The 15,747-nt window shown below is 42.0% G+C and overlaps 1 protein-coding gene across 1 annotated transcript; it reads right to left on the reverse strand.

Annotated features, from left to right (window-relative positions):
• Window positions 1-1,732: 1,732 nt before the first annotated feature.
• Window positions 1,733-11,035, reverse strand: LOC117057363 (vomeronasal type-2 receptor 26-like). The gene is made up of 5 exons (XM_033168205.1): window positions 10,874-11,035; window positions 9,632-10,522; window positions 6,709-6,936; window positions 3,294-3,420; window positions 1,733-2,634 (listed from the first exon to the last, which is right to left on the reverse strand). Exons 1-5 carry the CDS (start codon window positions 11,033-11,035, stop codon window positions 1,733-1,735), a joined length of 2,310 nt encoding a protein of 769 aa, XP_033024096.1.
• Between the last annotated feature and the right edge of the window lie 4,712 nt (window positions 11,036-15,747).

Consider the following 15,747-nt stretch of genomic DNA (forward strand, 5'->3'; position numbering starts at 1 on the left):
TCTCAATACGGCTAACATTCTTCTTTCCCTTCCTCCCCCACAACAAACACTCTGTGAAGTGAGTGGGGCTGAGAGACTTCAAAGAAGTGTGACTAGCTCAAGGTCATCCAGCAGCTGCATGTGGAGGAGCGGAGATGCGAACCCGGTTCCCTAGATTACGAGTCTACCACTCTTAACCACTACACCACACTGGCAATTAAGAAAAGGTGTGTCACAGTGAAAAAAATGTAAGCAGGGAGGTATAAATAGGGGAAGAACGTGGCAGGAACTTAAGCTTCTGCAACTGACCTCCTTAGCTGAGGGATGTGCTGTGTGATGTCTCCTTAGTTACTGAGCTATAAAGTTGATTACTGTCAAGCCCTGCTTGTTTTTGCTTACAGCGTTGAACCACAAATGGAAAGTCTTTTCTGGCAGCCTAACAGACAGGGGTTTTTGAGTCCATGGGTCTCTTCTCCAACTACATCATTTCTGTGGCACGTCTGTGAGGCCGAGGAGCCCAGTTATGTTACACCCTCCCTTGTGGCTTGTTCCCTCAGTCTCCTCTCCTCTGCCCTCTCCTTGGGAATCATCTAGGCAGCTGATGCTGCTGACCCTGGTCTCTGAGCTGCCCCCTTACCCTAAATAGGGGTGCCTGCTAACACTGCCCCACAGGGTCATGGAAAGCACCCCCTGGCCAATCCCAGAAGCACCATTCATCTGGGGAGCCTGTAGCCAAGGCTGTGTAAGCCTTTGGGAGGGCATCAGAGGAGGGGGGGAGGAAAGAGGGACAGAGACCAGTGTTTTCCGTGGCACCCATGACCATCATTCAAGGGACCCCAAAATACCACGGCACACTGGTTGAAAACCACTGGTTTAAGACATCTCTCTTTTACTCTGGTAGGAAATGATAATTCAGAAGACTGTCAGGGTGGCCCAGCAGTGTAAAGCAGTGATACGCATTGTTATGCCATCCAGATGTTTTTGGTCTACAGCTTCCATCATCCTTGATAATAATGGTCTGTTGTAAGCTGCTGTGGGCTGTCATTCAGCTACAGCAGGAGGGCCACAGATTGACTACCCCTGGTGCAAAAAAGAGTGGGATATAGGATACATGATTTTTTGAAGTACTGTTGCCATGAAATTGTCACTTTCCATTCATTTCTTAAAATAACCAGTACCTGTAGGGGAATGGTTGCATTGGTAATTAACATAGAGTCAGTTCTTGTTTGGCTTCCTTGAGGTGTGATGATGCAAGCAGGAGACTGAGGTTTGAGAGTGGCAGTGGACAAGCAATCTTTGGTTGTTGCTACTGGATTCTTACCTTGTTATTTATCCTTATCTAAACATAAAGTGAGTAACGGAAGATATAGGAATTCAAAGTTTTTGGATATAATCCATAATTTCTTAAATAAATACAATCCCATTTCATTTACATCTCAATTACAACTATGCTGGATATCAACAACATAAATGATAAGACCAGTGATCCCCTTCCCTGAGAGGATGCAGGGAGATGCATAACCCTAAACATTTTATGAATCAAAGTTTGAGGGGCAGAATTTCATAATGAGTCGGAATATGAGAGTACCACTAAACATTTTTTTTTCATTTTAGAAACTAAGCACTGGATAAGAAAATCTCTTCTGTTATTTTGATCATTTAATTTACCTTCCGTTCTTGAATAAAACACAGTGAATTTACCATGCCAACAACTCTACAGTCTAAATACAGAAATGACAAACTATACTATTATTTACATCTTTCTCCGTATCAGCTGCTCTCTGTTATTCAGCTCAGGCTTCACCACAATAATATAGCATTTAGGGGAAAAGATGCAACCCAGCAGCCCAGCACTGGAAGCCAAGATGGAGAAGATCTCCACAGCCACCATGTATTTTCCTCTGGTGCTCAAGTATGTTGGAATAAAGGAGAACCAAACACTGCAGAAGACCAGCATGCTGAAGGTGATGAACTTGGCTTCATTGAAGCTGTCTGGCAACTTCCTGGCTAAGAAGGCCACAGTGAAGCTGATACTAGCCAGGAAGCCCATGTAGCCTAAAACACCATAGAACATGAGAACTGACCCTTCATTACATAAGAATATGATTTCTTCACTCATTGAGTGCATGTCCACATCTGGGAATGGGGCAGAGGTTGCCAGCCAGAAGGCACAGATCCATATTTGAATAACAGAGCAGGAAAGGACGATGGAGTAAGCCAGTTTTTTGCCTACCCACTTCCTGATTGTGGATCCTGGCTTGGTAGCCATGAATGCCAAAACCACTGAAACAGTCTTGGCCAAGATGCTAGAGAGGGCCACAGAGAAGACAATGCCAAAAGCTGTTTGTCGGAGTGGGCAGGTTGCTTTGTTAGGCATTCCAATGAACACCAAGGAGCACAGGAAACACAAGAGGAGGGAGATGAGGAGAATGTAAGTGAGGCTTCTGTTATTGGCTTTGACGATGGCAGTGTTCCGGTGCTTAATGAAAATGCCAAGTACCATAGCTGTGATCAGAGAGAAAAAAAGTGCAGAGAATGTTGAAACCATGGCCAAAGTTTCACCAAAGCCTAGGACGTTTGGTTTCTTGGGAATGCACTGATTCTTCTCCTCATTTGGATATTGATCTGGAGGACATCTGGCACAGGTTTCCAACCCTGAAAAAAGGTGGTATGACAATTGGAAATAATCCAGAAAATGCTTAAGAGTGTTTTTTTTATTTTTAAACCAGGAGTCCCCTTAGCGTTGTGTTTTCATGCGGAAAAGTTTCAAAACTTCTAGTCAAAAGTCTTGTGCCTTAGAAGCTTTGAAGATACAGTCCCCAAAGAACCTTGTTCTTAGAGAAAAGATCACCAATTCTTTTCCATCCTCCCTTCCCCAAAACCTTAGTTTCTTGCAGGACAGAATGCAGGTACAAATTTTATGTCTTGTTGCATCAAAACAGAGGGGCGGATCTATACTCGTTATCGTTAAAATGTGTTATTAAAATGTTGCAGAAAAGCAGTGAGCCACCTTCAATGAGAAACTGCCTAAAACATTAAAGAATATTATATGAAGCAATGTTTAGAATATCAATGTACGTAGATTCAGCACTTGAAAATCTTTACAATACAAATTAAGATCACATCCTCATGGTATACTCTCTTGAAGGTTAAGACAACTTCTTCATACTGGCTGCTTTTACGGAGACAGAAGGGAAATTATTCTACTATTGTTAATAAACAGTATCATTTGAGACTATACAGAGCAAACCCCATTGCTGATTTGCTCAGAATTTACTAAAATAGCTTGTATAGGGTAATATGGCATCTCTCACCCTTCTCATTTGAGAACATCCCACGAGAGCATGGATCACAATCATAACAACAAAACTTCTCCCCCTCTTTCTTTTTCTTCTCATAACCAGGAAGGCAGTTGGCATTACATAAGGAAAGGGGTGGCACCTATCCAAAGAGACATGAAGACAGGGGCGTAGCAAGAGCGGGGTGGGGTGCAGGCCGCCCCGGGTTCCATAATGGAGGGGGTGACAAATTATCATGGAACAATTATTTTTTTGGGGGGGAATTGATTTTTTTTTAAAATGCCTGCTCCGAAGGTCTTATCTTATACTAGGGATTATATAGCTATATATGAAATTTCATGCATATCGGTTAATATCTTGACCCTCCTCCACCAAAATAGCTGTTCACTATGTCAGTGTTTTTCAACCACTGTTCCGCGGCACACTAGTGTGCCGCGAGATGTTGCCTGGTGTGCCGTGGGAAAAATTGAAAAATTCAAGAGAATTACTTTATATATAGTCAATATAGGCACAGAGTTAATTTTTTTAACATTTTCTAATGGTGGTGTGCCTCGTGATTTTTTTCATGAAACAAGTGTGCCTTTGCCCAAAAAAAGGTTGAAAAACACTGCACTATGTCATGAAGGCTGAAATTTCAGTTCAGAGAACACTGTTCCCAACCCTAACCCTGTGGAAAGCTATCTGATTAGACTTTAATTTGATTCTGAGATGTTTTTAGAAGGTAATTTAATTATTGTTTGATTTTATACCAATGCTATGTATCTGATGTTAGCCACCCAGAGCCTGACTTTGGCCGGGGGGTGGGTGGGATATAAATAAAAGTTTATTATTATTATTATTACTTGTTATTATTCCTTTGTAAGAAAATATGAAATAACGTAAAACCATTTTTGTGCAGGGGGGGTGTCAATGGGGGGTTGACAAGAAATTTTTCGCACCGGGTACCACCTGACCTTCCCATGCCTGGGGGGGGGGATTTGACAATCTTTTTTTTTGCCCTCGGGTACCAATTTGCCTTGCTACGCCCCTGCATGAAGAGGTTAATATTAAGAAAATGTTTCAGGGGATTCATCTAACATCAGGTGATGTATCAGTAAACAGCAGGGCCAGATATGTTAACTGTAGGATCCATATGTGCCCAGGTGGCACAAACAGTGGGAGAAAAAGTTACAGTACTAAGCATCATACGAACACAAGAAGATTACAATGTTCACACCTAGATTGACCATCAGTGCAAACACCAGATATTTTGATCTAGTACTACTACTGGTTATTTCTTTTGAAGGAACTACATCCTCGTGCCCTTTGCTGCAGGAATTTCACTTGATGTCCCCTTAGTCAACTTCAGGGAGTTTGGATTTGGAGAGAGTGAATTAATGTGGTTCTGCTCATATTTGGATGGTTCCTACCTCTTATACCATTGGAATAAGGTGAAGATGAAGTGAAGATGGTGGACAGATGTATTGGGGTGGTTATGGACTGGCTTTATAAAACCAGCTTCATGGAAAGCAAGGAACTACAATACAATGTGCACATAAAATAATTTGGGATTTTGGTTCTCTATAAAATCAATTTATAAAGCCTGGTGCCATTTTTCAAAAAGGAATATTTCCAACATTTTTTCCAATGACTTATTTTTTAATATATGATTTTGTAGGCAACCAATACTGACACGTTATGGATGAAGAAATTGGAAAAATATGTTGAACTATAGCAGCAAAGATCTTTTTAATACACTCAATACATGCAAAATAATCTCTTCATCCTTCATATAGCTGTTACAAGCAAATGGGAATGGGATTTAGCAAATATTGGGTTAACAATCATGAAAGCAAAATCGATGTGGGCATTCAAATATTGCAAATATGTGGAGAGCCAAGTCTACTATTATAAAGACCAGATGGAACCCCTATCTTCAATGGATAACAACTACTGGAACAGAAGACATTCAGTGGAAATTAAAGACATTGTGTCCATGGCTGAGGACAATCGTTTGAATCCTTCCAATGGATAAGGGTGGGGGAGGGGGTGGGAAGGGAAAGGAAAAAATGGTATGGGAAATTAAAAAATTGCAAGGAGAGAATATAATGTATGTAAAAATTCTTGTACTTTAATAAAAATCTTTTTTTAAAAAATATTGCAAATATGTTTATTAGTGTGAACCTGAAAGAGAACTATCTTAATTCAATATTCCAATGGTAGTTAACTTTATACAGAATTTGTTTTTGTTTTTTTATTTGACAAAAAGACAATGTTTGAAGTACAATGGAATTAAGACAAATTTAATACTGTAAATATATTTTGAAGTTTTAACATAATAATGCCATTCTAGACCGATGTACTGAAGATTTCTCCTTCGTAACTCAGCTGTGGTTGAGCTTTCCCCCATGATGTTTTTCTTTACCAATATATATTCACAAAAGTGGAGCAATTATATGGCCATCTTTAGCTCCAGTAAAACGTAGAACTGCTTGTGAGAATATTGATGCCTTCAATGCAGAGGTGTACCTAGGCTCCCTTGTGCCATTGGAAAGCAAATAAATCAGTGCCTCAAAAGTCGGGAGGGACCATGGAACAGAAAATTGAAAAGTTTCCACCTTGTCACCAGTGACTTTCTCCTTGGCCATCAGTTCTGCCTTCTGCCCTCCTTGGTCTGCCTGCCTGCCTGCCTTCCTTCCTGCATCCCCCCACTCACTCACCACCTTCCTTCCTTCCTTCCTTCCTTCCTTCCTTCCTTCCTTCCTTCCCTTGCCACTCTCCCTCTCCTTCTCTTTTTATTCCCTCCAAGCCCTGCTTGGCACTGCGCTCAAACTTATAATAGTGCCACAGGTCCACCAGGGATGCGGAACCACACAGCGGTTCTGATGGCCAATGCCAGCAGCTGGATAAACCCACCAAGAAACTGAGATGAGCCTGCATGCCCTGCCCAGCAACCCATGGAGCCCACAGAGTACATGAATGGACAGCCAGGCTCCTAGCTACTCTGAGCAAGGCATGATTTGGGGGCTTCCCACGGGCCTGGGCCCATGGCAGGGCCCAACCTGACAAACAATTACATACACCCCTGTTTCTATCATTCCAACTCAACAATAGTGTCGCGAGAGGTATCAAAGAAAACTCATGAAGATTACAATGTTCGTTCACAATAATGCAGTTAGCTTAGCATTCTATCTAATGCTCCTAATTAGAGAGCCGCCTTGGAAAAACAAGCATGTCAGACAACACTCTCTGATAGCCTTGGTCCTTCTTGGTGTGACATGTCTTCTGTGCATATTGCTCTTTTTATGATGTAGTTCATTTGTTTATTTATTAATAAAATTATTAGTAGCAGCATCATTAATAGTGGCAGCAGAAGTTGGGCAGCACCTCCCTTTTCACCTCAAGTGGCAAAACTACACACTCTCCCACTTGTGTGCAGTGATTTCCTTACCTGAGTGAAGACTCTGTGCCATTGGATTCTGTCCCCATCAATGGTGAGCTCTTTGCCAGCAGAGGCCTGGGGATCCAGTCTTCCGACTTTGACCCTGATATATGAATCATTTGGGAAAGTGACCAGGTTTGTAATATCAAAGCCAGCTGCTAATTTTCCATGTTCATTTAATGTAATTTCATCCCCAGCACTGTTGTTGAATGAGAACCTCTGCAGCAATGAGTGGAGCTAGGTGGAAAGAGAATAAGAAGGCCCATCAAATGTTGTAATAGTCTTACAAAGATAAATAGCTTTCCTAGAAGGATGTAAGTTATTTTCCTCCAGGAGTTCACCACTTCAATTCACAATGGAGAGAATCCAAATTTCAGTAGCAGAAAAAGGAAGAGAGGGATTTAATGAATCAGCATAAACTCAGCAGTCAAGAGACTTTCAGGAAGATACATAATGGAGGCATAAACCTTTAGGCCTGCTTGTTTCAGATAACCCTTTGTAAATCATTAAAAAATGGAAGGGATTTGTGTCGGAGAAAAGTGATTACAACTATGAAATGATAATATTTTTTGGGAAATATAAAGGAAATAATAGGGCAATACAATGTCTAGATATTGGATATAAATTGAGTATATGGATATTTTATGAAAGACATAATGGTGAAAATACAGAAATGGCTATCTAGAAGATTGTAACTACTGGAATAACATTTGTAAAATGATCAATTGAATAAGGAAGGTCCAAACTGCGCAAATAAGAATGACTACAAAAATAACAGAAGAAGGAATTGGGGAAGTCTTTTTCTTTTCTCCTTTTCTCCTTTTCTCCATTTCTCATTTTCTTTCCTTTCCCCCCCTTTCCCCCCTTTCCCCCCTCCTTTTTGCCTTTTTTTTGAAGTAACAAATAGTTCAGAAACCACCTGTATATAATTATGAAAAATAAGATGTAATAATAAGATGTGTAAATAATATGTCTATGTGAAAATCCAATAAAAATCATTGCAAAAAAGAGAGGATTTGAGTTGATGTGCAGGAGACTGAACCAACCCTGGTCATGCTGGTCAATGATCTCTGGTGGGCTTGGGACAGAGGCAAAAGCTGTTTCCTGGTCCTGCTGGATCTCTGAGCTGCTTTTGATACTCTCAAACATGCTATCCTCCTGGACCATCTAGGAGGGCTGGGAGTTTGAAGCACTGTTATGCAGTGGTTCTGCTCCTTCCTCCTGGGTCATGTCCAGAAAGTTGTAGTGGGGGATGAGTGTTTGGACTCCTGGGTGCTCACTTGTAGGGTGCCTCTGGCTTCTGTCATCTCTCCCATACTTTTCCACATATATTTGATACCGCTGGAAGAAATCATTGAAGGTTTGTGCTGGGTGTTCACCAATATGTGAATGATACCAAGCTCCACCACCTAGCATTTAAATCATAACCAATGATGGCAGTGAAAATCCTGTACAGTTTCTGGGCAACAGGGGATAGGTAGATGTGGGGGGTTCCCTCGTCCTGAATGGGGCAACTGTGCCTCTAAAGGACAAGGTGTGCAGAGCCATTTTGGACTCACAGATGTTTATGAAGGTGCAGGTCAATTTTGTGTCCTGGGCAGCTGTCTACCAGCTCTACCTGGTACGCGATACCCTACCTGCCTGTGCACTGTCTCGCCAGAGTGGAACAGGCTCTGCTTATCTCCTGCTTGACATACTACAATGCACTTTATGTGGGGCTACCTTTGAAGTTGACTCAGAAACTAAAACTAATCCAAAACACAGCTGCCAGACTGGTGACTGGGAAGACCGTTTCCTAGTTCTGCTGGATGTCTCAGCAGCTTTTGATACCATTGACCATAACATCCTTCTGGACCGTCTAGAGGGGCTGGGAGCAGGGGGGACTGGTGGTTCCGCTCCTGTCTCCTGGGCCGTGTCCAGAAAGTGGTGGTAACGGGTGAGTGTTCAGACCCCTGGGGTCTCACTTGTGGGGTGCCCCAGGGTATTGTCCTCTCCCCCATGCTTTTAAACATCTATTTGAAGCAACTGAGAGAGAACATCAGGGGGTTTGGGTTGGGTGTCACACAGCTGCCAGACTGGTGACTGTGAGTGGCTGCCAGGACCATATAACACTGGTCTTAAAGGAACTACATTGTTTCCCAGTATGCTTCCAAGCAAAATGCAAAGTGTTGATGCTAACTTTTATAGCCCTTAGTGTATTTGCTCCTGTATACCTGAAGGAGCATCCACACCCCAATCCTTCAGCCCGGACACTGAATGCAAAAAGTGAGGTTACAGGGAACCAGGCAGAGGCCTTTCTTGATATCCACACCTGCCCTTTGGAACACCCTCCCATCAGATGTCCAGGAAATTAACAACAATCTGACTCTTAGAAGACATCTGAAGGCAGCCCTGTATGGGGAGGTTTATAAAATGTTTTTTTTTTTTTTTAAATAAACGCTTCATATCTTTTTCTGTTATAATTTGTTGGAAACTTCCCATAGTGGCTGGAATACCCTAATCAGTTGAGTGGCATGTAAATAATAATAATAATAATAATAATAATAATAATAATAATAATAATAATATGTTGTTGTTATTGTTGTTGTTGCTGCTGCTGCTGCTGCTGTTTTATATATTGTGGAATCCCTGCATTGCATTGAACACGGTAAAATGACATCATTTTCCTCTTACAGGTAGGTAGCCATGTTGGTTTGCCATAGTCAAAACAAAATAAAAAATAAAAAATAAAAAATCCTTCTAGTAGCACCTTAGAGACCAACTAAGTTTGTTCTAGGTATGAGCTTTTGTGTGCATGCACACTTCTTCATTTTCCTCTGTAGTCAAACAGCATGGCTCTGTTTGCTCGAGTTGCCATAGAAACCAGACATTTTCATTAGTGCAAAATACTGAACAATTTGCAAGGTGAACACATTATAAGAGGAAACAGTACCTGCCAAGGCTCTACAATCTGAGAAGTGAGTCTGTCTCCACCCTTTATCCTTTTGCTGATGACTTCAGATGAGTACCTATTATGTAAGGCATGTGCCAGAGCATAGACAGCATTATAGATACTGTAGCTGTGGCTGGTCATGCTCATCTCAAAATATGGTGCAGGAAGGCTCTCCAGCATCTCCTCTCCAGTACATGTACCCATAATGCGTGGTAATGCAGTGGAATTTGAAAGTAAACAACGGAATGCTTGTTGCCAGAAATCGTTGATAAAACCATCTCCATCTGCCCAGGAAGGCTTTACAATCCTCAGAAAGTCTGAGAAATCTTGAATGTCCTTGGAGTAAATTGCAAAGGAGATAGCACCATGGAACATTTGTATATTAACCTCCCCATTTTTTACAAAACGGTCTAATATGAAATCAATTTGGGCGGTTGTAATCCATATTTTTCTTGCAGGTTGCTTCCTCTTAGATGGAGGCAATAGCAGCTGAAATGCATTTGTTAAAACTGTAGAAGATAACAACCATAAAACAGATGTACTTTCTCCATATATAACAACCGTATTTGCTCTGCTTCTCAGGAAAGCTGGGGACAAAAGCCTTTTATCACTCATCATATCAAATATGCTACCAGTGAAACGAAGATGATATTCATATTTTTCTGTGAATTCTGAACAGATTCCATTCTTTAAAAGCATTGGTTCAATGATCTGTAAGAAATGCTCTCCAGCTTCATTATCTGGAGTGATGAGCCCAACCCATTTCCATCCAAAATTCAGAAGTAACTGAATAATTCCCTTGTACTGAAGATCTTCATTGGGGACCATGCGGTAGAAGGAAGCAACTTTGATTTGATCATTTGTGGCTGGTTCAAATGAACCATATGAAATCTGAAAAATAAAAAAGTCAAATGTTTCCAAGAGGAAACAATTCACAAAACACTCATTTATGCTTTCAGGCATGATGTAATGTGAACCCATTAAGGTGCCCCATTCATAATACTGGAACTTTTTAAGCAATCTTCCATTAAATATAATATACAAACATTCTTTAGAACTTCGGTCCTTTCATGTAAATTGTTGGGTATTAATATTATACCCCCCCAAATATCCCCATATATTGCAACCTGTTTCCCTTTTCCATTTTGCCACTTCATATTTAGGCACCAACAGATTCCTAGTGGAAGGAGAAAAGAATGAATTACAGCACGAAACAGAATTTTTTCAATACCCATGTTCTACCTGTGGAATCTTGTAGAGACCTAAGACATCTGCCATGGATGAGGAGGTGTCAGAGCTAAGTCCCCCAATGACTCCTACTACATTTTTCTGAATGCCACATAGGTAGTTGGGGTCAAAGTGGTGTGATTTAGAGAGCAGATCCAGAGTGGTTCGGTAGGTCATCCTTGAATCAAAATAGCTATCATAGATGTGGAATCCAAGAGTGGCATTGGGCAAGATCTTAGGATTCTGATTGATCTCATCAACAGCAAACACCAAGGCCAGGATGTGTTGGTAGAATTTTCTAATCACCCTGCAAATGAAGTGCCTTACTATTTTATAGGGAATTAAACAGTGCACAACAACTAGATCTGAGGGATACAATTGCTTCAATTAAATCATGTTGGAAAAATGGAAATGGCTTTGTTCCTTTAATGTTTGGATCTCTTTCCCGTCTAAACCAGATTTTTTTTAATATGTCTGAACACATAGATTTTTTTCTTCACTTACTAACCTTCCATTTTTCTGACCATGTTGCTTTTTACTACTAGAAACACGTACAGTTATTGAAATCAGAACTACGCCCCTTTGTCAGTTGTTGTCCCTAGCAAGACAAACTGGTATGAAATTAAAATAAAGAATTTGGCAGCTGCCATTTTGAATATGAAGAATGCTAATTGACAACTTGGCAGTGGTGATTGTTAAATAACTCTCATCCTATTATTACTATGTGCATTTGAAGCTTGTCCCTGATTGTTTTCAATGGGCTTTAGACATAATTTCAATTATATATAAACCTTCACCAGAGCAGCACAAGCTGGGTTTCATTGCTCTCCTCTCTCCCCTTGCATAGGCATGAAAGCTCCTAGGTTATAGTTGGCCATGAAAAGAAAAATTTGAACCCAGATCTTCATAATGAAAGTCTGCCATGCTAAATTACTGTGGGCAGGAGGATCAATGACTAGAGAGCAAGTGCTGGTGATCTGAAACTGAATCAGCTCAAACATGGCTGAGGTTTCATTTTTGCACCTGGAATGTGGAAGGGCAGTGGTGAAGACAGCTTACTTCTTCACCACAATTGTGTCCACAAGTATCTGTATGGAAGAGCTTTTCAATGCTGAATATACATTTGTTATCTGGCCAAGAGAGCATCTCTCTTATAACATTAGCAGCCTGCTATTGTAACTTTTTTTTAAAAAAAAAAAACCTTAGGGATGAAATCAAACAGATTTGTAGTTGCATGCCATGATTAGAGCCAGTCAAATGGTATGCAGTACACTCTGTTCCATCTTTGCTGGATCAGTTTAAATTATTGTGGCCTGAGGATGTAGTGAATGGGATTGGAGAAATGAAGCTGCCAAATGGATCCCATATTGGCTTTTAAAAACTAGCTTTATGGGATTGATTGGGAGTGGCAGATTTGGGTACATTGAGCAGCCTAGGCAAGGCCAGAATTTTGCACCCACTTAGCCCTTGCATGACCTTTCCCAGATTTGAGCCCAGTTCCCAAATCTGGGAAAATGCTAACTAGGTTTTGAGAAGGAGGCAGCAGGACTCTTAGACCTTGTCAGAGTCCATGACTTCTTCCCAAAGTCAAGTGCCTTACTTATCAGGTTTGGGGACAACACTTCAATGGCTCTGTGTCCAATGTGTGCACACTGTTTGCAGATCCTGAACGCCGCCCTTGCAACTAGTGAGGTCTAGCGAGTGATCTATATTTCATTGGAGGACGGAGAGATGCCATGTATCTTGAAGCAGGTTCTAAAATAGTCTTATAAAATCTTACTATTGGGTTTCATCTTCCATTGGGTTTCAAAGCAAACCAAGTGCTTTATAGTCAGAGATAAATGTAGAAAGAATAAACGAAATAATCTTAAGAGCCATTTACTTACATTGGGTTGTTAATAAAGACATGAGATGGGTGTTCATGGAAGGAAATGCTGGGGAATATGTAAAAAATATGAGACACTATTTCACCAATGATAAGGTCACCTTGTTCATAAAACTCATGTGGAATATGGACAGGATTATTTCCACTGCAAACAACAGTAAGCACATTGGGCACAATATTGAGAAGCAGCAGGAGAAGCAGCAGCAACAACAACATCCTGATCACAAATATCATTCTACACATGGACTCTCCTTTACCTCAATACAATATTGTTACTATCACCAGCGTGAGTGGAACAGGATGTATTTGGTGACAGCTGATTCTGCCAATTCTGTCCTTAAAGGGGCAGGTATCCACCTCCTCATTAACTTCAGCACTGGTACAAAAAATTCATTGAATGCTATGATTTGAAATCTAACCAATACAATGCAAAACCAAAAGCTGGCCTCACCTCTGCTCCCTTACTGTAGCTATCTATGGAACACCGGGATGATTTTAATCATTTCAAAATTATTTATTTATTTCTTATTTCCCATTCTGCCTTCTGGAGCTTTTCCAGGTGAATTAATCATAATCATTGTAATAATTACGGAGGAGATAATCACTTTTGCAATGTTTTTGGGCTCTATGTTGTATCCTCAGTAGGAGAACTGCTGAAGTAAACATATCTGTCACATCACAGAATCAAAGGTTAGGAAGAGACCTCTAAGGTCAACTTGTCCTATCTGCTCGCGAATATAGGACATCTATAACTAAAAACAAAGAAAAAGAAAAGAAAAACTCTGCACCTGTAGGCAGGCATTCATCTTTTCCCTAAAAACTCCTCTAACAAAATGTGTTTAGAGGTGAGCCAACTGCATCCTTTCCCCATTTGTCTAATTTCCTACTGCTATTGGCCTTGACACTCTCTAGCATATGTAACATTGATTCCAGTTTCTGGATCTTAGAAACAGTGATGGAAAGGGTCCAAAGCATATCAGGATATAGAGACCCTGGATAATACAGTCCCGATACTTTGGAAAGAACACATATATAAGGTATGAAGCAGAGTGGAATGTTTAGGAACATCTAAGACAGTGTCAGGGACTGGTGGGACAAGGAAGAGTGGTGGCAGCCAGTGGCCCAGGAGGCACCTGAGGGGGAGGGAGACTTTGAACCAGGTTCAGACTGGTGGGACAGAGAGGAATCAGCAGTGGAGAGTAAAGGTGAAAGGCTTGAGGCAGCCAGAGATGCTGATAGAGATGGAGTAGGGCTTGTGTCTTCTGCTCTACAATATAGTACTGATTCAGCTCCTTCCCCTTCCCCATTCTTAGTGCAGGAACAAAGAGTCAAGAAAAGGTTGGAACAATTAAGAAGGGAGGTATAAACAGGGGATGAAAAGGGCAGAAACTTTAGCTTTTGGCTTTCTTAGCTGATGGATGTGCAGTGTGATATCTCCTTGGTTACTGAGCTATAACATTGATTACTGTCAAGCTATGCCTGTTTCTGCTTACAGTGTTGAACCACAGGTGGAAGGGCATTTCATGAGAGCCTGATAGACAGTGGTTTTCAACCTTTTTGAGTTCACGGCTCCCTTGACCAACTACATTCTTCCTGTGGCACCCATGTGGGGCTCAGGAGCCCAGTTATATCACTCCTTGCCTGCAGAGCTGGCAGCCTCCTTTCAAAGACCCTCTCTTGTGGAGCGTTCCCTCAGCCTCCTGTCTTCTCCCCTCTTCTTGGGAGTCCTCTGGACAGCAGCTGCTGCCACCGCTGGTCTCTGAGCTGCTACCTACCACAAAAAGTGTACCTCCTAACATTGCCCTACAGGGGCCTTGGTCAGCCCCAAAGGCACCATTCACCTGGGGAGCTTGTAGCCAAGACTGTAGAAGCCTTTGGGAGGCCGAAGCACAAGAGGGAATCAGAGGAGGGAGGGAAGGAATGAGGGACAGAGGTCAGTGTTGTCCGCAGCACCCCAGGATGCCATGGCCCACTGGTTGAAAACCACTGGCTCTTACTCTGGTTGGAAGCGTTAATTCGGAAGACTGTCATGGTGCCCCATCAGTGTAAAGCAGTGATAAGCACAGTTATGCCATCCAGATGTTTCTGAACTACAGCTTCCATCATCCTTGATAATAATGTCCCTTTGTAAGCTGGTGGCAGCTGTAGTTTAGTAACATCTGGAGGACCACAGATTGACTAGCCTTGGTGTAAATAAAAGTGGGGTATAGAATAAGGCTCCATCTCTAGTGTGATATTTATCTACCAGGGCTATGTCAAGTATTAGAGACCTCTGCGTCTGGATGTCAGACTTTTAATAGGGTACCCTTACTGAGGAGGGGCAGGTGAAGGCAACAACCTGCCCTCCAACCAAATGAAGGCTTACCCAATGCCTAACCTCAGAAAAGCTGTGATGATTGCTACCAGGTAGGCAAAAACCAAATGTCCCATGCAATTTGCCAAGTGGAAAAAAGTCCTACCCAGTTCCAACAATATGGTAACCGACAATTGCCAAAGCAAGGTCATACCAGTGCAAAGCAAGAAAAGAGGGTGGGTGCGTAGGGTGATCCGATGAAGAGAGGAGAAGAGGAGGAGGAGGAGGAGGAGGAGGAGGAGGAGGAGGAGGAGGAGGAGTTTGGATTGGATATCCCGCTTTATCACTACCTGAAGGTGTCTCAAAGCGGCTAACATTCTCCTTTCCCTTCCTCCCCCACAACAAACATTCTGTGAGGTGAGTGGGGCTGAGAGACTTCAGAGAAGGGTGACTAGCCCAAGGTCACCCAACAGCTGCATGTGGAGGAGAGGAGACGCGAACCCAGTTTCCCAGATTACGAGTCTGCCGCTCTTAACCACTACACCACACTGGTTGGCAAGAAGAGGGTACCGGTCTGCCATGCTGAGATTAAATTGCCCGCAATCACACCCACCCTGGCAGCAGATTGGCTGGAGCAGTCCCCAGCACAGATGATGCTGCTGGCCATGACGTGGGAGATTCCAGAAGTATAGAAGTCCAAGTTTGTCCTGG

The sequence above is a fragment of the Lacerta agilis genome, chromosome 14 (assembly GCF_009819535.1).
Source record: "Lacerta agilis isolate rLacAgi1 chromosome 14, rLacAgi1.pri, whole genome shotgun sequence".
Taxonomy (NCBI): Eukaryota; Metazoa; Chordata; class Lepidosauria; order Squamata; family Lacertidae; genus Lacerta; species Lacerta agilis.

Bases quoted from the DNA above. Each gene is read 5' to 3' on its own strand.
- LOC117057363 (XM_033168205.1), bottom strand. From the start codon at position 11,035: ATGACCTACCGAACCACTCTGGATCTGCTCTCTAAATCACACCACTTT. The intron at 3,421-6,708 runs GTAAGGAAATCA...CTCTTTGGATAG, and splicing joins GGCACAGAGTCTTCACTCAG to GTGCCACCCCTTTCCTTATG. The intron at 2,635-3,293 runs GTGAGAGATGCC...ACCTTTTTTCAG, and splicing joins GATGTTCTCAAATGAGAAGG to GGTTGGAAACCTGTGCCAGA.